Genomic DNA, 23,913 nt, shown 5'->3' with positions numbered 1-23,913 from the left:
CTCATAGGTCTCCCTATCTGATAAAAGATTTTGCATTTCCTCCATATAATCCTCTCTTTTTAGTAATACCTTACCACCTCCCTTGTCCGCTGGACGTATAATCAGATCCTTCTTATCACACAAGGACTTGATTCCTTTCCAGAGATCTCTTTGGGGTTTGATGGAGATATCTTTTTCTTCCAGCTCCTTGAGAACCACATCTCTAAACACTTTTACGTGGTGGCTGGATTTCCCCGGTGGATTAAAAAGAGAGGCATTCCTCAGATTAGTGGGGATACAGGTGGATTGATTGTAGGACACATAGTTCCTCTCATTGGCCTTATCCAAGAAATGTCTTTTTATATTTAGTTTCCTAATATACTTATGTACATCTAAGAACGTTTCAAATTTGTTCAACGGTTTTTTAGGGGCATATTTCAGTTCTTTGTTCAATGTTTGTTTTTCAGAGTCAGTCAAGGGCACTCCGCTCAGGTTAAAAATGCCTGGGTTATCTATTATGTCTTTTTTCTTGGCGCTTCCTCCCCTACAGCCCCTGACTATTTTTTTCTTTTTCCTTTTGCTGGACCCCGGGCCTAAAAAAACATGCGGTTTGGCACTTAGAGGTGTTTGTGGCTGTTCAACATAATTTCTATCCCATTCCTCCTCTTCTTCTTGCTCATCATAATAAGGGTCTAATGAGCTTGTAGACACTTAATAGAAACATAATTCCTCCTCAGGGACCAAGAGCTGGATGGATCTTCCCAATTGAGAGAAATCCTAAACTCCTCCAAACATAGTTGCCACAAAAGAAGAGAAAGGGGACCAGGGATAGTGAAGCCCGCTTTGTAAAGTTTATTGGTTAAAAGCCAAATACATACTCACATCATAGATGAGTGTACTGAGCGATATAATACAAAACAAAGCCGGAACCGCCGCTAATGGCGTGAGTTCCACGGCCGTTTGGGAAGTAAACCGGAAGTGACGCTCGGATGCCGTACCGGAAATTACGTCATCGCGTTTCGCCCTCCCAAAAGGGCGTTTTCAAAGACATCATATCCGGTGTGTGGGCAAGTATTTATATCATGCAAAGGGCATACCTCATATTCAGTGCTCGTCCCGCACCGAATATTAATATATTATGGCAAATAAATAAGGTCACTTTTGTAATAAATACACATCAATATGTAGGAGCATATAATATAAACAAATGTATATATTTAGTATGTAATTTAAAAACTAATAGACATCTTCCGAGGTTACTTCCTGATCACATGTTCTTTAACCTCCCTGGCGGTATGATTCTTTCGGATTTTAGGTGCTGAAAGCGGTACCATTTATTTTGCTTGCAATTCTTGAGAATGAGCAGCCCAAACCAACTATTTACATATGATTTCTTTTTACCGTGTGTTCTTCTTTATAACATCCCGAGTATGATAAAGTTTGAAACACAAAATCCTAAATTATAATATAATAAATAACTATAAAATAATATAATAATAATAACACTTTTTTTTTCCCAAAAAATTACACTTTTTATTCAATAAATTATAGTAAATAACGTAATCAAAAACACTTACATTTTTTTTTTTTGTCAAACAAGGATGCAATATATATTTTTTTTCCCCAAATAGGATGCAATATTAGTGGTCATACTGCTTCAATAAACGTCCTGGGTGTGGAAAATTTTGAAACAGGGTAACAGTGCAAAGTCCAACATCACAGTCTGGACAGTAGTATCACGTTTCTTGTCTGATTTTCCGTCCGGTGTCGTCGTGCTTGGAACAGCACACCACACACATTCTTGTGGGTGCAGTCTTCTTCTCCGTCGGCGGAATGTGGTTCATAAAATGACGACCGGTCAGTCGTTCGGGGTTCACAACACCAGCAGCACGGCGTCTGGATCGACTTACTGTTGGTGTCTGGTGCGTGAGAAAAATGTGCTCAGCAATTTTCCACACAAAGTCCACATGGATCACAGGCTTGTCACTTTTCTTTTTTAGGAGAATGAAGGCATTCCACAAACACTGCTCCAGGAGGTGTCTGAATATTTTTTTATAATATTTTTTCTGCTGTTTCCGCATTGCTGGATAGAAAGTCATGGCCTGGTCAGCTCTGTCCACACCTCCCATGGTGTAATAATCCAGGACCAGTTGCGGTTTCAGAACATCTTTTGCCCTTTTTGTATGGACCATGACAGTGGCCGTGTTATGGATGGTGCTCATCAGGCAGACATCTTTTTTGTCGCACCATCTAAGTGCCAACATTTTTCCTTTCTGCCAGGCAACTAACTCTCCGGGCTTGAGTTTTTTGTTGGCAAAGCTGGGGTGCATGTCATGCCGGTTTGCTCTGACGGTCCCATACGCATCTGTCTTATGCTGTAGGAGGAACTCAAACAGTTCTGGGGACATATAGAAATTGTCTGTGATGACACAGTACCCCTGATTCAGCAGAGGCTCAATCAGCGTCAGAACAGAAGCAGTTGCCATCCCATAGCTGCTGAACCATTGGTTGAACTTGGTTCCTCTCCCAGTATATAAGACCGAGTTCCAAATATAGCCAGAGCTGGATTCACACAGCTTAAAAGATTTGATTCCAAAGCGTGCTCGCTTGGGCGCAATATATTGGATCCAGCTAAGTCTCCCTTTATATGCCATAAGACTTTCGTCTATGCAAATGTCTCTTTCTGGGACATGGGACTCCTGGAAATTTTTCAAAATTAATTGGTTAATGTCCCAGATCTTTTTCAGCTTCAGAGCCGGATGAGAAGTCTCATCAAAATCCTCATTATTGGCCAAGTGCAAATATCTCATAATAAGGGAAAATTTGTACTCTGACATAACGGTACCAAAAAAAGGTGTGGCCAATAATTTGTTTGTGGTCCAATACCACTTCTGCAGGGGTTTCCCCACCACTCCCTGCAGAATAATTAGGCCCAGGAATTTCCAGATATCCGCACTGGTAGCGGGTTCCCACATCCTGCTCCTTGAAAACCGCCGATGTGCTGCGGCTTGTTGCTCCTGGTACCGGTTGGTCTCCACAACAATTTTTTCGATAACCTCATCAGTCAAAAAAAGTTGCAGATACACCAAGGGGTTATCCTCCTCAACATCGACTTTGAGACCAGGGGCTCCGGTAAACGGGAACCTTGGGGGGGGCTACGTGCTCCGTACCGCAATCGATCACGCACCAAGTACGCACATCGCTCGGCACAGTCATAGCATCATCACTGAACTCACTTTCAGCGTCGGATGACATTGAGTTTCAAACATTGTAGCACTAGATATCTCATTAAAGAGATAACCGAAAGGGAACGCGAAGACAAACAGTTAATCGCAAACACTACCCCTTTGTTATCAGAATGAGCACCCCATAACTCCAAAACCACAAAAACCGGGAACAAGTCCAAAAGAACAATGCACTTGGTTAGGCCTTTAACAATCCAAAGCTGATGCCACGCACCCGCTGACCAATGGCCGTCCCAAAAAGCACCATAGCCATGGGCGCCAGACGCATCAGTATACAAATTTAACGCAGTGGCAGAGCAAAAACAATCCTGCCACACAAAAGAACCATTAAAAGAATCCAAAAACTGAAGCCACACTACCAAATCAGCTTAAATTTCAGAAGACAAACAAACGCAAGCAGAAGGCATACCAGAAATGGCCCTATACAACCTTTTTGTGAATGCCCTACCCATAGGCATAACTCTAGAGGCAAAATTCAAAAGACCAAGCAAAGACTGTACACATTTCAACTGAGCCTTCTTTTTACTCAAAAGAACAGTCAACATGAATTTAATTTTAGAAATTGTTTCTGTTGGCAAGCGAAATTCCATTGCAATAGTGTCAATCTGTATACCCAAAAACTCCAATCAGGTGGTTGGGTAAACAGTTTTCTCAGCAGCCAACGGAATTCCAAAATCATTTCAAACAATCTTGAATTCTGTCAACAAAAACAGACAATCTAGAGAACCAGGCCGTCCTACAAACAAAAAATCATCCAGATGGCGCAGTAAGTTATTACGCACTCTGTAGGCCACCACCCATTCTAAAAAACTGGAAAATAATTCAAAATAAGAACAAGAAATCGAACAGCCCATAGGCAGGCATTTATCAAAGAAAAATTCACCCTCAAAAAAGAAACCCAACAAATTAAACGCCTCAGGATGAATAGGCAACAACCTAAAAGCAGACTTAACATCTGCTTTAGCAATTAGAGCAGCATCACCCACATTCCTGATTTTCTGTAAAGCATCATCAAAAGTGGCATAAGAGGCAGAACATAAAGAAGGATCAATGTCATCATTCAATGACAAACCAGGATACGAAAGATGGTGAATCAACCGAAATTCACCAGGTTCTTTCTTAGCATTGATGCCCAAAGGAGAAATTCTAAAATTAGCAAAAGGAGGACAAGAAAAAGGACCAGCTGCCCTGCCACTCATAACCTCCTTTTCTATCTTAGCACGAACAACATCACGAAACGTAGCTACAGAAGGCAAATTAGCCTCAGTCAAACAACCTGTGCCACGGAACGAAGGCAATTCAAAACCAAATTGAAAACCACGAAAAAGCAGAGCAGCCTTACCCTTGTCTGGGTAAGCCAGTAGCCAAGGAAACATTCTTTCCAATCTCACCGGAGTTACCGCTTTTAAGAAAAAGCTGTTCCTTTGAATTTTGTGCAGAAAGAGAAACAGTCTTAAAGCATTTTGAAGCAGGGTGAGTCCCAGCACAATGCCAACATTTGTGCTTAAATTTACAAGTTTGAGACCATTTACACTGCCCATCATTAAAGCCAAAACAGACCCCCTTTCTATGCTTCCCAAACTGGCAGGTTTTGAAAAAGTAACAGACCTTTTGGCAACAATAAATTCAGCCAGAGGCCTACATCCTTTACACCCCATTTAAGGGATTTGTGAACGGAAAGCTTCTAGCGAAAAGATTCATCATAAGCAAACCATCCCATCCCTGGAAAATTCTTGTAAGCTTCCAGCACAACGTCCAAGTGTTGGAACAGCCCACTATACAATTCCGGGCATCTTTCACCTAGAACACTAGAAAATATACAGAACCCTTGTAAACAAATGTTAAATGAACGAGGGGGCAATCTAATTCTATCATCAACATTTTTCACTCCATCAAATCTAGAAAGCCTGTTCTCTGGCAAAAGAGATAGCATATCAATATATTCCCCATTCCATATTTTTTCCTTAATGGAATCCTTATAATGAAAACCTAAAGGCGATATTTCACAAGGCAGAGCTTCCTTCAAAGAAATTTCAGGTACAGTGCCAGGTGACATAGGCACATCAACTACAGGCACAGACAAGGAATCACCTAAATTGGTACCTAAATTTACATCAGCACAAGCAGAATCTACAGCCCAAACATTACAAGCAGGAGGAATGACCCCAGAGCCAGAGAGATCAGATATAAAACAATTAGAATTCGAAATAGTAGTATCAACACCAGCAACATTATGCACATTAACAGCATGAGGAAGAACATTAGCACAAAATGATGACAGTAACCGACAAAATTCAATCAAATTGACAGTTGACTGTTGCTCACCTCCAGTTACTGCGTCATGAGTGACCACAGTAACGGCAGTAGGGGACTGTTGACCCGCAGAAACCGCTGAAGAAAGCCGTTGCTGCAGCCGGCAACGAACCGGATCTTCCAGGAACGCAGGACCGTTGATCGACAGCCAAAACCTCCCTCTGCTGAAAAGTAAAAAGTTATCCGGAGGTCTGGCACTAGAAGTACCTTTATTAATTCTCCCCTTAGCAGCGCCGGTCAGGAACAAAGTAGGAGCCGGGCCGAATCTTCCGGGCCGCTTGGAGACCCTCTGTGATCTTCTGCCATCTTGACCGGAAGCCTCCGTCGACTGGAAATGACGATTCCGGAAGCTGTTACCAGGGTCAAGCTCGGATGCTGCCACGATAGGTTGACCACGACAAACGGAAGTCACGTCAGCGGGAAGGTTGACAGGAACCGGAACTCCGTCAGCAGAAAGGGACGAATATGGCGGAGGCGGCTTCAACGGAACCGAGACTTCATGCGGCAACGAGAAGCACTTAAGCATCCAAGCTTTTCCATCAGCCCCGCCGGCCCGCTCCATCAGCTTCCTTAGCAGCGACTCCATACCAGATAAGAAATGAAACTCCTTCTAAAGAAACTCCTTCTTCTGCTCCCGCTGATTGAAATTCCTAACGGATTTCACCTCTTTTTATAGGGAATGAACCAGACTCAAGGTGGCTAATTTTTTTATTTTCAACCAATTAAAGGTAGGTGTACTTTAACTGACCAATTAATTTTGTTCCCTTAACTGACCAATCAACAATCTTTGTTAATGGCCAAGTAACAACCCTTTTCTGTCCTACCATCTCATACATGCAGAGCGGTTACTATGACCCACTCTGCATTTTCATTCCCCAATCTACAGTACTAACTTCATTGAGGAATATCTAAATATCAAGGAATTCAATCATTTGCTGGCTAGACGACATTTTGTTTTAAAGCCTCTACAAATGCCAACAGATGATCTCTTGTACTGGTCCAAATAATGAAAATATCATCTATGAATCTTTTCCACACCAAAATGTGGTTTGTATAGATCAATAGATCATCATTAGCAAACAGTTTCCGCTCCCCCCCCGGTACAGGTTTGCATAGGAGGGGTCACAATGGGTCACCATAGCAACACCCTGCACCTGGAGGAAGTGGGAGCGGTCGAACATGAACACATTGTTTGCCAAAATGAAATCCAAAATCTGTAAGACAAACTGATTTTATTTACGAGCAGCCAAGCCACGTTCAGACAGGAATTCATCAACCATTTGTATTCCTGAGGAATGAGGGATGCAATTATGTAGTGCTTATACATCTAAAGCCACAAGCCAAGCTCCTTTAGGGACAAATATACCCTCCAAAACTCGTAATATATCCCCTGTATCCTGAATATGATAACTGAGCGACTTAACATGTGGGCGAAGGTATTCGTCCACTAGTTGACTCGCTGGTCCTGTTAAACATCAATTTCCTGATACAATAGGCCGACCTGGTGGATTGTGCGCATTTTTGTGAATTTTGGGAAGTGCGTATATAGTAGGTGTTGTAGGATTTTTAACTTTAAGAAAATTATGTTTTTTGATCAATGAGTCCATCGTTATATGCCTTAGCAATTGATTTTCCAAACGTCACATTAATGCGACTCAAATGGTCAGTGGAGATCTTCTTGTAACAGTCACGATTATTTAGAAGGGTCCATGATCATGTTTACATATTCGGTTTTATCCATAACTACCAAGTTGCTGCCCTTTATCAGCTGGTTTTATAATTATTTCAGGATTATTCTGCAAGGATAGTAACGCTGTCTTTTGGGCTTGTGTTAGGTTATGGGATATTTTACTGTCCCATTTGTTTTTTTCTATCTCTTTGGTTACCTGCTGTGTAAATGCCCAAATATTCGGGTTGGCCTGGAGTAAAGGAAAGGCCTTTGACTTAGGCTTGTACAGATGAGGAGGAGGAAAACATGCTGATATATTTGCGTTTTGTATACTTGACATATTGGGGTCTGAAGATGGTATATCCATGGGATTATTGCCTTCATCCCATAGTTCCATTAGATCACTTAGTGCTTTTAGATCTTCCATAGAAATATTATCCGAGGTTTGTGGTTCATTTACATTTGGGGTATCAATGGATGCATTGTCCTTAGGCAGATCTCCTGGTACTCACGATACTGTTTTTCCCAAGACGATTTTGCCAGCCTCTCCATTTGGCACCTTTTCAGAGGGGAATGGGTACCTGTTTTTTACAGGTACCCTTCCCCAGTTATGGGAGACGGCGCCTCGACGCTGTCCCTCGCAAGTTTGTTCCCCGCCGCCGAGCCAATCCAAATGCGCAGCGAGCTTTGCGCGTGCGCACTAGGGACCCGTCTGTGAAGCCGCAAAGCTTCACTGCCAGGCTCCCTTACCAGCAATGGCGGTAGTAGCAGCAGCCAATGGAAACATCGACTGCGGTACCGACATCGCTGGACTCCAGGACAGGTAAGTGTCCTAATATTTAAAGTCAGCAGCTACAGTATGTGTACAGTATGTGTAGCTGCTGACTTCATTTTTTGAGGGGGGAGGCTGGAACACCGCTTTAACTATTACACTCCCCTTTTTTGTTAACTGCCACTTATCCCATATGTGATGGGCAGGGACATTGCATGTCCCACCCCCCCCACTTCCAGGAATGGTGTCTGCCGATCCAAGTGTAAGAATAGATGTGTGGGCTGCAGTATAGGAGATGACCAAGTGGAAATTTGAGCCGCCACACTTTGAAGTATTGAGGTGTACACTACGGAGCTGACAGGCTCAAGGAAGACCGGGGAGGGAAGCTGGCATCCTCTGGTGTATACTGTGCTGGAGGAGCTGGCAGGACCTGAGTCGGTCTGCCCATCCCGGTGTTTAGTGTGCAGTGGGGATGTAGACGGGCTCAGAGGAGTTGAGAACACTGCAGAAGCTGACGGGATGGGAGATTGTCCTACAGGTTTGCCAATCCAGGTTCTGGTAGATGCCGGACAGAGCTGACAGGCTGCAGGGAGAGTACTGACAGAGGACAGGTTGCTGGATCTTGCTCTGTGTGGTCTAGACTGGCCGGCTCAGAGGGATCGCTGGCAGAGCTGCAAGCACTAGATAGGATGGGACTGTAACTCTTGTGGAGGAGATGACAGGCTCAGCAGGAATGTTTGCAGACACCGGAGAATGAAAATAGATGTACTGCTACAGAGGTGAGCAGTATGCAGATTCATTTCTAAGGGGTAAATTAATGCGGGAAAAGTATAAGAGCTAATCCTAGGCAACGCGTTTCTATAGTATTACCTTTGTCAAGCCTAGAAGTGTGCTATAGGAGCACTGACAGAGCAATGTCCCAACTATGGGGAGGGTACAGTTAACATTTAATATGTAATAAAGGGGCATGAAAGTTACATGTGGAGAATGAGAAAAGAAAACAAATCAAATAAAAAAATAAAATAAAAATGAGAGTAAGTAAAAATCAAACAACAAGAGTTACAATGTATCTCATTGGAAGCCAGAAGTCCAACGTTAGATGGGATACCAATTTAACAGTAACCATGGTCTCAGAGGAATTTTGTAGGATCTCTAAAGAAATAATTAAAAATAAATTATTTTAAAAGGAACTATTATCCAGTAGATCTTGTAAAGAGACAAGTTAATAAATAAGAGCCATAAAGTTAATGATAGAGATATAAAGAATGTAAAAAAATAAGAGTAAAAAAATTGGAAAACAAAAATATAAATAATAAAAAAGGCTAAGGGAAAATAAAAAGGAAATATTAGGAACTTAAAAAAATAGAATAAATATATTTTTAATTTCTCATTCCCCACGTGTAACTTTATAATGTAATATTAAATATTTGTATATAAAAATTGAAAAAAAAATATAAATAGTAATAAAAATAAGTCCAAGGGAAAATAAAAATTTAAAAGGAAAAAATAGGAACTTAAAATAAATAAATAAATAGAATATATTTTTAATTTCTTATTCCCCACATGCAACTTTCATACCCCTTTATTATGTAATATTAAATATTTGATCTCTTCTCTCCCCATGGTTAGGACACCAATTATTGTTGGAGACAGTGTATATATACTATGCTCCTATTGCACACTTCCAGGCTTGACAAAGGCGCTGTTGTAGAAACGCGTTGCCTAGGATCTGCTCTCCCATCATTCAGTTACCTGCCAGAATTGAGTCTACACCTCTAGCGGTACATCTATTTCCATTCTCCTATGTCTGGAAACATTCCTGCTGAGCCTGTCATCTCCTCCATAAGAGTTACAGTCCCATCCTATCTAGTGCTTGCAGCGCTGCCAGCTATCCCTCTGAGCCGGCCAGACCACACAGAGCAAGATCCAGCAACCTGTCCTCTGTCAGCACTCTCCCTGCAGCCTGTCAGCTCTGTCCGGCATCTACCAGAACCTGGATTGGCAAACCTGCAGGACAATCTCCCATCCCGTCAGCTTCTGCAGTGTTCTCAACTCCTCTGAGCCCGTCTACATCCTCATTGCACACTAAACACCGGGATGGGCAGACCGACTCAGGTCCTGCCAGCTCCTCCAGCACAGTATACACCAGAGGCTGCCAGCTTCCCTCCCCGGTCTCCCCTGAGCCTGTCAGCTCCGTAGTCTGCACCTCAATACTGAAATAAAAATAAACAATGTTAATATTTGGGCCCTGGATGTGGCCTGCAATGTAAAATGTGTTTAAATGTATGCCGACCGCCCCACGATGACCAGCTCCCGCTGTGTTTGGACATAGCACGAGCCAATCAGCTGGTCCCTCGGACCCGATTTCCGCTGGGAGCCGCCGATGATTCCCGAGAGAGGCAGAATGGCGGTCTAATACAAGTCACAAACTAGGATCCGGCGCCCACCAATTGGTGATGGCAATAAGTTCAGTGCCTGACTGATCCCGAGCTGCTGTAAAAAATAAATAAAAAATGGCGGTCTGCCTATATAAACAAGGCAGATCGTCGTTTTGCTAGTAGGGGAGACCGAGATCCTGTGTTTCTGCTAAGCAGGAACACGCATCTCTGGCTTTTCACAGCCAAATCACCTCCCCTGCACAGTTAGCAAGCACTCCCTAGAAACACATTTAACCCTTTGATCGCCCCAATGTTAGTGTCATTAGTACAGTGACAGTGCATTTTTTTTAGCACTGATCACTTAGTGTCAAATTTGCACATCGCAGTCCTGCTGAAAAGCGCCGATCGCTTCCATTACTAGTAAAAAAAAAATTAAAAAGATAAAAACTCCATAATTGCATCCCATAGATTGTAGACGAAATGACTTTTGCGCAAACTGATCAATATACGCTCATTGGGATTTTTTTTTAAAAGAAAAATGTAGCAGAATACATATTGGCCTACACTGGTGAAGACATTTTTTACATTTTTTTTTTATTGGAAATGTTTTATAGCAGAACGTAAAAAATGTTTTCTTTTTTTTTAATAGAGCAAAAAATAAAAACCGCAGATGTGATTAAAAACTACCAAAAGAAGGCTCTATTTGTAGAAAAAAAAGAACATCAATTTTATTTGGGTACAGTGTCGCACGACCGTGCAATTGTCAGTTGAAGTAACACAGTGCCAAATCGCAAGAAAAATGTCCTGGTCATTAAGGGGGCAAAACGTTCCCATCCAGAACTGATTAAAGGCAGCATTATTTTTAGAGTCATTAGAGAGGAACTGCAGTCTGCCGCACATAATTTGTAATAAAAATGTATTTGCCATTCTGAAGCTTCCCTCCAACCACTTTACATATTATTTTATATATACTGTTATTCTGTGCTTGCCAAATATACTGCAGAAAAATTTCCCTCCACTAAGTCTGGCCATTTTAACTGTGGGCAGCTGAAGCTGCTTGTTACTGTTCTTTTCCTGCTTGGATTTACACAGACACAGAGGCACACATATATGTGTGTGTATGTGTGTATATATATATAGCACTGACCCCCGAAAGGGCTGCTGGTTTGATCTGGGTCTGTACTCTACCAATAAGCCCCACTAACTTTGCTCAATCCCCTTGGCACGGCTGTGATGCAATGCAATACAATACAAGGTAAGATAGTACAAAATACCTGTATTGTCACTCCAGGATAAGACAACAGCACAATGGATTTCAATATAAACAATCAAAAAGAAACAGTATATATATATATATATATATATATATATATATATATATGTCTATACCTGGGAGCTCCCCCTACTTTATAAGCTATGTGTGAGATCTCACTTTTTAGAGTACTTAGTCCTGGATCTTCTTTTCTTCGCTAGCTGAAGTGGCTCCTTGTGATTTGTAATCCACAGTTTTGGTGAATTAAATTGAAGTGAAAATGCTTCTGGTGTAGCTGTAACAACTATTTTAACATTTCTTGAGACATCAAGGTAGATAGGCCTCAAACCTTCTCAGTATCAGTTGCTCTGCTCCTTTGTGGAACTATAATTTCCAGTGAGGCCTGTATATGAGTCTAACTGCATGTGAGATTTAACAAACTGTGGGCCGTGACCCGCTCACCCACTGGATAGAGGCTCTGTGTGGTGACTTTTGTCCGGTGACTGAACTTGCTTCTCCGTCAGCTGGACCAATCGCTCCGTTCAGCCCCACTGGGTGGATCCCGTCCTCCGATTCTCGAAGGAGTATCTCTGGGTCTCTGCAATCTGGCCACCGTCTCCCCACAGGTCCTCTCAGGCAGGCCACACGATTCCAAGAGACCTAAAATAGCTGCTCCGGCTCCTTTTATCCCCTACCCAGCATGCCCTGCACAAGAAGGTGTTCATGGGTAGGTCCCCAAACCTCCCAAAACCAACAGTCACTTCCTGTCTAGTCTTTTGTGCATCTTTCAGGAAAACATATCTGCATTACCAGTATTTGGTCACTAGATGGCTCCAACTACTCAAACATATGAATGTCCATAGACGTTTTATTAAAGTATACAAACACACATTAACATAGGAGAATATCAGTGCTACATATATATATATATATATATATATATATATATATATATATATATATATACACACACACACACGCACATATATACAGACAGACACCTTCACGCCACTGCTTGCCTGCACATTTCTCCTCTCTGGATGAATACTCCTGGATCTCTGCAGTCTCCTGTTTTCTCCGCCCTCATCCAGCCCCCTCCAGCTCTGCAGCTCTCCTTGGTTTTCCTGTGATTTATCCCTCCTCCACCCTCTTGCCCCTCTTGAGAGAGAGAAAGCTGTGCATGATGTCATTAGCCTAGGCTAATTACCAGACAAGAAAGAGGAAGTGGGCTGTATAAGGTATTTACTGGCAGAAAAAAATAAAAAAAAGTTTTACTATCCAAAGTTAAAACAAGGGCAGACGATTTAAAGCGGTTGAATCCTCCCAAAAAAACAAACAAAAAAAAAAACCCTACAGGACAAAGGCATTATATGAGCTAGTATGCATGCATGGATGCATAATCTGTGTCTCATTGAGTGCTCCCAGATATCTGAAGGAACTTTGATGCCTAGGGCCAGGCAAGTCTGAATTATTTGCCAACACTTGTAACCTGGCCATAAGGGAATCAATACAACATACAATTGGATGGTCAGGTGGATTCCCTTGATCCTAAGGCTGCATTCACACTTGAGCGTAGCATTTTCTACCACGATTTTACTGCGATTTTTACCGCGTTTTTGCGCATTTGTATTTGCAGGCGTTTTTGAGCTTTGGTGTTTTTTTTATTAGCCAATAGGAAAAATCATCACCTGTTACATCATTTGTTGCTTATTATTGATAGCTACAGTAAATAGGAAAACAAAAAACTAGGTGTAACTGCTCAAACTTTTTTATAAACTTAGAGCATTTTTTTTTCACCTTTACAACCACACGTAGGAGACTTGGGAATGTAGACTGCACTATTACTGTACACAAAATTTAAACAAAACTAAAATTAAAAGAAATAAACACCAAACACAAATTTTGGTAGTTAAATGGCCACGGCACTTTTATCGGCATAAATAAATAAATAATTCAAATAACTTTATTAATTCTAAAATTCAAATAAATATTGAATAAATTCAAACTCTAAATAAATATGCAAATAAAATGATCGCTTAGTCCTAAAAAACTCAAGCGAATCAATAAATAAATTAATCAGAAGTCCCCACCAGCCAAATTTGGTTGTAAACAAAATGCGGCCTAACCCAGCACCACGGCCATTTCAATTATATTTTGCAGACCTAAATTAAAAATATCCAGGCTAACGTCAGACAGATGAATTCCATCCTGTCTATACTGGCCCGAAAAACCCCCTTCAAGATCAATGTGTCGATACGAAAAAATTCCCACAGACGGAGCAAATTTCGCAATCGAATGGTTGACTCTCCTCCGAATCTTATCTAGAGGACGCAACTCGGGAGATGATAACCAAACGAAACGAGGCACTATCTCTGAAAAGACAACAGAGGACCCTGGGAAAATAGATTTTAACAAGATTAGATCACGTTTTATCATCAACATTAAATCTAAAGTCTTACATTTGCCAACATCGTTACCACCTAAGTGTATGATTAACAACGAAGGCAAAGGCCACAACTGGGATAATCTATAAAGGTGTGAAAAAAGGTTAGACCATTGTAAACCACGAATGCCTTTCCAAAGAACATGGAAGGAAGTAGGAGATAAAGACAAATTAGATGTATAACACCGTTGACACGCTCTCTTATGTGCCCAATATATAAAGGAATGTCCAATAATCCAAATGCAATATCTGGGACCTGAGAGAATCAAAGAGATAAATTAGGACGAATATATAAACCAAATCTATGAGAGTCCCATCTACAGTACCTAAACGTTTAATAATAGAATCATCAAGACCCAACCTGGCGGCTTCTGTGGCGGCTCCAATTCAAAATGAATGTGAAGAAAAAATGAAATTGAACTAAACCAATTACAGAAAGGCAAAGCTTAAAAACTGCTGAAAACTGGAATTTTGTTACAGGGAAACCATTGTTGTGAACCAGGAAATTACCATCCCCGGGGGGGCCTGATGGAAATGTATTTCCTCAAAATGAAAATTGGACAGATAATGGGGTCGCCACAAGCCTGCAGACTGAGCCAATGACCTCTTCCTGAAACATCAGTTTTGGAGGGAGCTACGGATAAATATCGCTGCAGACAAATCAGAAAGAACACCATCTGGAAATCCTAGACCAGAACGACTTAATTTATTATTCGGTAATAATTCCGAAATTCGCAAAGCAGCAAAAAACATTAATACAAAGGCTGCGTTAAACAATAATGCTTCATATTCAGACGAACAAACAGCAGAGGTTGCCAAGCAAACCTTTTTTTAACATATCCACCGTTATTGGCCTACGCGTATCTGGTCTAAGATTTCCTAATCTATATATAGCTTGACGAACAGAAAAATAAGCATTACAGGCAGGTAGATAATAAAGCTTAAAGAAGAAGGAAATGCCAGCTAGAAGTTTATTAATATGACTGTATGAATGTTCAGCTTGAAACAAAGTGCAGAGAAAGGCTAAAATCGTTTGCTCTGTAGGGGCGAAACCTGATAGTCCTAAAGCACCATTAAAAATCAACCAACTTTTCCATGCGACCGAATAATCGATCCAAGTTTTTGGTGCGATGGAATTTTTAATCGCGGAAGCAATTAGAGTCAAATCAAATCCCAAAGATGACTCGGGCAAACAAACCCCACTGGGTCCGCTTCTGGTAAAAGCTGACGAAAACGCGCCATCTGAAAACGAAACGGAGTCAGCTAACACATTATCTTTACCTTGGACATGTTTAGCTTTGACCCAAATGTTAAGCTTTAAAAAAGCAAAACAAAATAGCGCAGCAGTTTTATAACCAGAAAAGATTTGGACGATAAGCAATTCACTGCGAAGATAACGCCTTTGTTGTCAGAATGAATCAAAATACGCTTAATGGCAAATTGGGAACCCCAAAGTTCAAAAGCAACCACAATCAGAAAAAGTTCCAAAAGGACAATGTTCTTAGTGATCTTATTCGCAAACCAGACTGGGGGCCAGGATCCGCAGCACCAGTGCGACCTCCAAGTAGCCGCAAAACCTCGCGAACCGGCAGCGTCCGTAAAAAGATCCATATCCGCTGAAAAAACAAATTCGTCCTGGAAAAAAGACCTCACATTGTACTCTAATAAAAATTGGGACCAAACTAGCAAGTCAGCTTTAATCTCAGAAGTAACCTTTATGTGAGAGAAAGGGGATTTTAATCCTGACGTCGCCAATGTCATTTTCCTAGAAAAAATTCTGCCAACGGGCATGACCCTAGAGGCAAATGCCAGCAAGCCAAGGGAAGCTTGAATGTCTTTTTTTTTTTTTTTCATTCAATAATTTTTTAATTGATTTTTTACAGAGTTAACAATACTCCAACATGGAGGACAACAGTAGATGAAAATTAGCAATTAAACAGTTTAAACAGTTTAAACAATATCCAGTCTAGAATATAGAGATCATTTGTGCGACATAACATAACGACAGTACATATGGATCCAAAGTCGACTTGAAATGTCTTTTAATAGAGTTTTTTTTCACCGTAGAAAAATTGATATAGTAGACAACAAACGGGCTATCTTAGCAGCTGGAAGTTGAAACTGTAACAACTCTGTGTTAATTCCAATGCCTAGAAACTCCACCCTAGTTGAAGGAAAAAATGTTTTCTCCTGAGCAATGGGAACTCCGAAGCCCTGCATAACACCCAGAAACAGTTGCAACATCAAAAAACAGATGGGAGACTCCGGAGGACCAACAAAGAGGAAATCATCCAAATAATGGAAATCAAAACCAAATTCGTACATAATAACCCATTGGAAAAATGTTGCAAATGTCTCAAAGTATCTACAAGACAACGTACACCCCATTGGGAGGCACATATCATAAAAGAAATGTCCCTCAAAACAGAAAGGCCTCAGAAGAAATGGGCTGGAGCCAAAAAGCAGACTGTATATCTGACTTGGCTAAAAGCGCACTCTGCCCAAACCTTCTGATCAATTGAATGACCTCATCAAAAGTAGTGTAAGAAACTGAAGCTAATTCAGAAACTATTTCGTTGTTTAAGGAATCACCTTTGGGAAAAGACAGATGGTGGATAAGGCGATAAGAATTTGGTTCCTTCTTTGGTACCAATCCCAAAGGAGAGACCCTAAAGTTTTCAAAAGCCGGGAAAAGAAATGGGCCAGCAATCCTACCAGCTGAAATTTCCTTCATCAATTTTTCCCAAACTACATCTGTGTGCAATTCAACAGACTTCAAATTACTTACCACATTACAACTGAAACCTGAAAAACTAGGAAGATCAAAACCGTTAGAAAAGCCATTGATTAACATTCTAGCTTTCTCCTTGTTTGGGTAAAGGATTAGCCACCGGTACATTTTTTCCAATGTCACCGGTGTGAAAGCTTTTGGAATTGTCTTTTGTCAGTGGATGAGATCTTTTAAAACATTTCACTACTGGATGACTGCCAAAACAAAAATAACACTCATGCCTGTAACGGCATGATGTTGCCCATTTACATTGAGTCTCATTAAAGGCGTAACAAATACCCTTTTTATACACTGAAGATGTGTTACTGACAGGGGCAGGTGCCAGTTGCTTGGGAAAAACTGTTTTTTAAGGAGTGATAAGGTTTAACCATAAACCTACATCCTTCATCCCCCATTTAAGACTGGGGTATACAGCCATTTTTTGGCGGAATGATTCATCATAACTAAACCATCCGAAGCCGCCAAAATTTCTATATGCTTCTAGGATGTTTTCTAAATGCTGAAATAATCCACTGCACTTGTCAGGCTGTTTCTCACCAAGTACCGCTGAAAAAATGCAAAAAGCCTGAAGCCAATTATAAAATGATCTAGGAGGGAACCTGCGCTTGTCATCAGTATCCTCTCTTTTTTCATTTTTTGAAATGGGAAGTAATGAAAATAAGTCAATGAATTCACCTCTCCAGATTTTTCCTTTTGTAGCAATTGGCAAGTGAAAGCCCAAATGAGAGATCTCACATGGCAAAACCTCCTTAAAACATGTAGCAGGAATGTTAGGAATCGGAACCTCCTTTGCAAGACTGGGCTCCACAGTATCAGCAATATTAACTTGTGCATTGCTAGCCACTGGGTCTGACCATACTGTTGCTACTGGAGAAATTTGTGGAATACTGACTGATAACTTATCATTAATACTGGAGATGGCTGAAAGCAGCTGAGTGAGCAAATGCTGAGGTAATTCACCATCCTGAGAGGGCTGGACAGCAGCGGGCATAGGCAGGGGCTGATCCCCAGAGGCCTCAATCCTGGGAGGGGCGGTGGGCGGGGCATCCTGCTGCTGAGGGAACACCACATCATCCCTAGGTAAAGGCCTGGGTCCTGGCAGAAAACCAGGCCCAGTCACATTGGAGGGCCGCCCACGGCCGGCGCTTACCAGGGGGGAGGTCCCTCGCCCAGCTGCACTGAGTCCCTGCGCTCTCTCCCTTCTGCCGACGGTCCGGGGAGGGTGAGGCCTTCCTTGTCCTCTTCTGGAGCCTTCTTCCACCGCGCCGCCCGGACCTAGCGGTGCCCTCCTCCTCCGAATGCCGGCCGGACTCCTCGGGTTCTGCTGCTGGCCGGGCAGGCGGGATGCTCCGCTGGATTCTTCTGGTTGATTGAAGACGGTTCCGCTCCGGGCTTGAAAGATGAGGTGAGACCGCTTCCGTCATCCCCACTTGTTCCGACACCGCCGCCGACCTCTTCTCCCGCTCTCCGGCGCCGACTCCGCTTCCTCTTCCCTTGAAGGTGTTCCGACCGTGCTCTTCTCCCGACAGGCTGGTGCATCTCCGCAGCCATTCCTCTCCGCCGTCCTCCGCTGCCTTCTCCCGAGTGTCTTCATGGTTGTTTCGGCAAGCAAGCTCTGGTATTAAAGCTCTGTATTATAGCCAAGGAGCTCGCTACGCCGTACTAAACCAACTGAGCCTGGAGCCCTCACGCAGCTGCTTATATAATCCCTTTTAGACCATGTGACGGAAGCTTCTAGAAGATCACGTGTTTCCTGAAGTCACGTTTCTCTCGCTTAAAGACCTGTGCGCTCCGCATGCGGCTTAAAGGCACATTCAACATTTTTTTTTTAATTCTCTTTATTTAAACCTACAGCGGCAGCCACACTCCCATGTACTGCGCCTCGCTTTTCATTCTCTAAAGTAGGGTACACACTATAAGAAAATCAGCTGAAAATCTTCGTCCGAGGAAAGATTGTACTATTTTTGGCTAGTGTGTACACAACTTTCAGCAGCCGATTCCGACATTCCTCAGGAAAAATGATGACCCAGAAGTTTATCAATAAAAAACACAAATGGATAATTCGTATCTATATTCGTTGTACTAATATAAACTGAGCTCTAACTCCCTCTCTCTATCTATCTCTATCCACACATACAGTGTACAGGGGATATAAAAAGTCTATACACCAATGTTGAAAGGTCAGAATACAGAAACCACAGGGGTGTGTAGACTTTTTATATCCACCGCATTTGTAGGTGTATATTAATTAATTAATATACACTATACGTATACACTGTTCTGTGCGATCTCTCGCTCTCTATATACATATATATATACACATTTCAAAGATGTGTGCGGGTGTGTAATAAATAAAACACAATTGTGGTCAGGGAAAAGAGCCCAGATGGATGACATAGCATAATTAAAAACTACGGTAGTAGCGTGCCAAAACCGTCGTTCGGGCAGGCCTGTGAAATAAAGAGGGCCCACCAAGAAGGAAGGAAGAAGGGAATGTTGTAGAAAAGGGGCAGCGGTGGGAGGGATAAACGATCCCAGAGGCAGCCCAGAAGAGGCGGGGGGCCTGCCTTTAAATAGGCGGCTCCTCCCCTCCCACAACTCCAGGCTCCGCCTTCCCATTTGTGGTCAGGGAAAAGAGCCCAGATGGATGACATAGCATAATTAAAAACTACGGTAGTAGCGTGCCAAAACCGTCGTTCGGGCAGGCCTGTGAAATAAAGAGGGCAAAAGGAAAGCGTGCAAGTAACCTTTAATGCAAGTGCAACGTTTATACAAGGAAAAGACACAATCGTGAGTCATTCGGCTAAGACTCGGAACGCCTGTCTGAGCTCGCCTTCGGGTTGGGGTATATACCTGCAGTAAGCGGAGGATTTCCACCGCCCTAGTCTCTTGAGTATATGCACGGTAATGCCATGGCTGGAGGCCGCCGTGGCTGCCCCTATGCGAAATGAATGACCGGAGAAAGCAGCGGGATCGCACCCCAACTTACTCAGCAGTGTTCTAAGGTACTTGACAAACCTGGGCGTGGTGAGAGGCCTGCCATGAAGGCTCAGCAGGGGAGCATCGCTGGCCTGACCTGCCATGCCCGGATAAAGGCGGTCCAGCAACTGGACTGGGCACCATCTATTGTAAGAAGGATACAGTGGTATCTCGACTGGAGGCCCTAATTGATTGGTCTTGGACTGGCGGAGTGACAGGACAAAATGATCGTCCACCTTAACTAGGTCTGCCCTCCTTAACATGTTGGCGTTGCTGAGCAAGTTCCCCACGGTGAACTCATTAGGCCGCAGAAACCCGTAGAAGGCCAGATACACTGCTGTCTTGATGGCATCATTGGTCCCTGCCTCAAATGGCTTAGTATCCAACAGGTCGGACAAAGCCCGGAACCTGCTGCCGTCAATTGGTTGACGACCCGTGGGCCTGTGGCCTTCCAACCGAAGGATGCCTTTTAGAATGTTCTTGACGGGACTTGACGTCATGAAAGTACCGTGGCTGGGGTACGTGTTGACAATGTGAAACTGAACTCCAGAGAGGTAGAGTTTGATTGTGCTGTGTGCCAGTTTCAAGTTCAAATGGCAAAAGGAAGAAAAAGCCACGATGGTGTCCAAAGACAACGGGTCCAAGATATTGAACTCTGTGATGAACCTCAAGAAGATGGTCAGAGCCCGCGCGTAAGAACGTCTGGTGTTCGGCGACAGTGCTGACTGGGCTAGCATGTTCCGTGGGCCATGAGAACAGCTAATCCAGGATGAGTTCCCGGAATGGTGGTGGTTCGTCCGGGATTTCCTCTGCCGTGGGATGTGCCTGGAAAAAGACCTGCAAATTGGAACGAGACAGGGCATCAGCTGCTATGTTAAGAACGCCTGGCACATGCTCGCAAACCAAGTGGAATTGTAAAGTGGCGGCCAGCCAAGTGAGCCTTCTGACTAAACTCATGATGGTTAGGGAGGAAGACCGCCCCCTGTTAATGATCTCGCCCGCTGCCATGTTGTCGGTGAAGCACTTTACAGTTTGGCCCGCCCAAAGGTGCCCCCAAACCCTGGCAGCTGCCACTATGGGGTAAATTTCAAAAAGGGCCGAGGTGGAGTTGAAGGATGGCAGGTTTAAGGTTTCAGGCGGCCAACTATCCCTGAACCACCTGTTGCCCCAAATGGCCGCGAACCCGCTATGGCCGGCCGCGTCAGTCCATAATACCGGAGAGCAGTCTGTGACAGGCGGGATGAACATGTTCATGCCATTCCAATGGGCCAGGAACTCGCCCCACATGGACAAGTCCGCCCTGGCCTGACCGTCCAGTGTGATGAAGCTGTCCTCGTGCGGAAGACCTGGGAGAAGGCTGAGAAGTCGGGACACAAAAGCACGGCCTTGGGGGATGACCCTCATGGCGAAGTTCAGAGAACCCAGGAGGGACTGCAGTTCCCTCTGCGTCGTGGAACCTCTGTGGAGGAAAGACTCAACCTCAGCCCTGATTCTCTGAACTTTGTCTGCAGGAAGGCTGGCCTGCATGGTGACTGAGTCCAGGCAAATGCCTAAAAAGGTCAGCTTGGTGGTGGGGCCTATGGTCTTGGCTGGAGCCACCGGAACCCCCAAGGTGGAAAAAACCCTCACAGTCTTGGATAAACTGAGTGGTGTGGTGGTGTGACTTTCTACGGTCAAGAAATCATCCAGATAATGAATTGCCACTGGACAGCGGCTGATGTTTAGAAGGAGCCAGCACAGGGTTTCCGCAAAGATGCCAAAAATTTTTGGGCTACTTTTGGCCCCGAAAGTCAGGCGGACGGCAAAATAGTAAGACCCCCCCCACTTGACGCTGTGCAGGTGCCATAGTGACTGATGAATGGGCAGTAGTTTAAAGGCATCGGATATGTCAGTCTTGCCGAGCCAGGCAGCTTCGCCGGCCTGCAAGATCGCCTGGATGGCATTGTCTACGGAGGCGTATTGTAGAGAAAATTCCTCAGAGGGAATGAGAGAATTGAGGCTAGGCGTGACAACAGAATGAGGAGCCGAAAGGTCAATAATTAAACGCTTTTTATTGTTGTATTTCCCGGTGGCGATGCCCAACGGGTTGGTACGCCAACAAGAAAAAGGTGGTGTGTCAAAAGGCCCAATCATGAAACCCTTGGCCACCTCAGCCTGTAACAAGGTGTTGACTGTGGAGGGGTCGGACAGGGCAGACTGCAAATTATTGCACTCCACCGTGGTTGCTGGTAGAGCGACTAACCCTGTTTGAAACCCTTCTGTGAAACCCTGGATAAGAAAATTGACTAAATCCTGAGCAGGGTGGGACTCCAGGAGGGAAGCCAGGGTGTCCACGTGCAATTCGGTCAGTCATTTCTTTGGGAAGAGTCAGTTAGGGCACATGGTCTTGGCGTGTGCCCGGAAGCAAGTAGAACAGATATGTAACAACCTGGAGGCGCTGAAACTGCAACCACCTGCATTAAAGTTGTTACAGACCTGTGTCTTGCCCAGGAACACGATGGGCCTGCCTAGCCTGTCTTTGGAAGCTTTCTGGTCGACTCTGCTGGTACCCGGGGTGACGTCGCTGGTGACGGTGGAACTGGATTCAATGGCACACAAGTTGGTGGGATGGGAAAAAGCAGCACAGTTGGCGCAGGCCGGTGGAGCGAGCCCAGCGAAGTGGCGGCAGAATAACTCCGTGTCCAATTGGCCCCAGTCTGCCCGGACATTGAATTGGGCGAAGGTGGCAGCTGCTTTGGCGGAAAAAGAACGGTGGTAGTCATAGAATGCTGAGCCGCCATACTTGTACCCCAACTCGACCACCTTGTGCATGTACAAATCCAGTTCCTCCCTTCGGTTCGGGAAATTGAAGCACATCACATCCCTAAACAGATCGAAAGCCAACACGAACTCCGGGATGGTCAATTTCTTGCTCAACCTGGGGTCTTTGGCCTTAAGCACCACAGAAAGTTCGCCGTAGTTATACGACTTACTTTCAACCACGTCCTGGGAAGCTAAAAGCAAGGTCATAAGGTTGACATCCTTGCCCTCTAGGATGTCTTTCTTGACACTAGGAGGGACCATGTGAGCTGGCGTGATGATGTGTGAGATAGAGGCCGGGGAGGTAAGAGTACCTGCGACGACACTCTGCGAGACCGCTAGGGTGGCAACCTGGGAGGGTGGGAAACCCGGGAATGCCGAGGGGACGGGAGCTGGGGTTTCCAATTTCTCCATCCTCTGATTCAGGCTGTTGATGGAGGACAAGATGGACGCCATCGTGGCCTGAATCCCAGCTAAAGTCTCGTGCACATTGTCCTGCGATCCGAGCCCCGACGGCGGAACTGTGTTGGTCTTTAGGATCCTGAAAAGTTCAGCTTTCCTGGCAGTGGCCGGGAATGGAATTCTTCTCCGTCTTAATTCGGCGATGATCCTTGGGATGGTCCAAGCACTCAACGGGCCAGGGCTCGTCAAGACTTGGCTTCCTCCTGCGATAGGGACTGACGTCAGAGTAGGAGGCCTGACTGGCGTGCTAGGGAGGGAGAAGCTATCTCCTTTGTCTGACGCGTGAGACATCCTGGAAAACATGAAGAAAAAGGTCACGGAACATGAGCGTAAAATATTTGACGGGAGGGCATGCCCCCGTGCCCCCCCCCCCCAAGGTTTCCCGAGAGGAGACCAGCGCTAGCGAGTGGGACGTGAGGCCCTAACTAACCCAGCGGTGGATAGAGGCGCTGTCTGAGTTGGCCCTGTGCTGTGCCAAGTAATGAAATGGCGGGGTGTAGGCCTCTGGAAGGTGACGCCCTTTCTACGCTAGTGGGGTGACCGAGACGCTAGCTATGATTTGGGCCGATGGGCGAATACCTCCGCGTGAGGATGGGTGTTGGTCTCGGGCTAACTTCCAAGTGACCTACCTAACTACCCCCCCCCCCCCCCGCCAGATGCAAAGGAAATGTATAGACCAAGTGAGACGGCATACCTTCGATAACCTGTGAGGGGTCTGAAAAGGCTTGATTGAACGTCCGATGAAGTTCGTGCGTGCTGCCTGTATGGGTGAAAAAAACTGTTGGCGCCTGAAGTGAGATGACATAAGCGCCTGACTCAAACAACTGACAT

At 44.2% G+C, this 23,913-nt stretch overlaps 1 protein-coding gene across 1 annotated transcript; it reads right to left on the bottom strand.

The window, feature by feature from the left end:
* Nucleotides 1-22,188: 22,188 nt before the first annotated feature.
* Nucleotides 22,189-23,076, bottom strand: LOC309550286 (uncharacterized protein; the record flags this gene model as incomplete). Its single annotated transcript, XM_082250690.1, has 1 exon — nucleotides 22,189-23,076. The coding sequence occupies one exon, from the start codon at nucleotides 23,074-23,076 to the stop codon at nucleotides 22,189-22,191; it is 888 nt and encodes a 295-aa protein (XP_082106816.1).
* Nucleotides 23,077-23,913: the final 837 nt, after the last annotated feature.

The sequence above is a fragment of the Pelophylax lessonae genome (genome assembly GCF_965119305.1).
Source record: "Pelophylax lessonae genome assembly, chromosome: 1".
Lineage (NCBI taxonomy): Eukaryota > Metazoa > Chordata > Amphibia > Anura > Ranidae > Pelophylax > Pelophylax lessonae.
The sequence above is the reverse complement of the archived record's forward strand: the minus strand, read 5'-3'. Positions and strand labels throughout refer to the sequence as shown.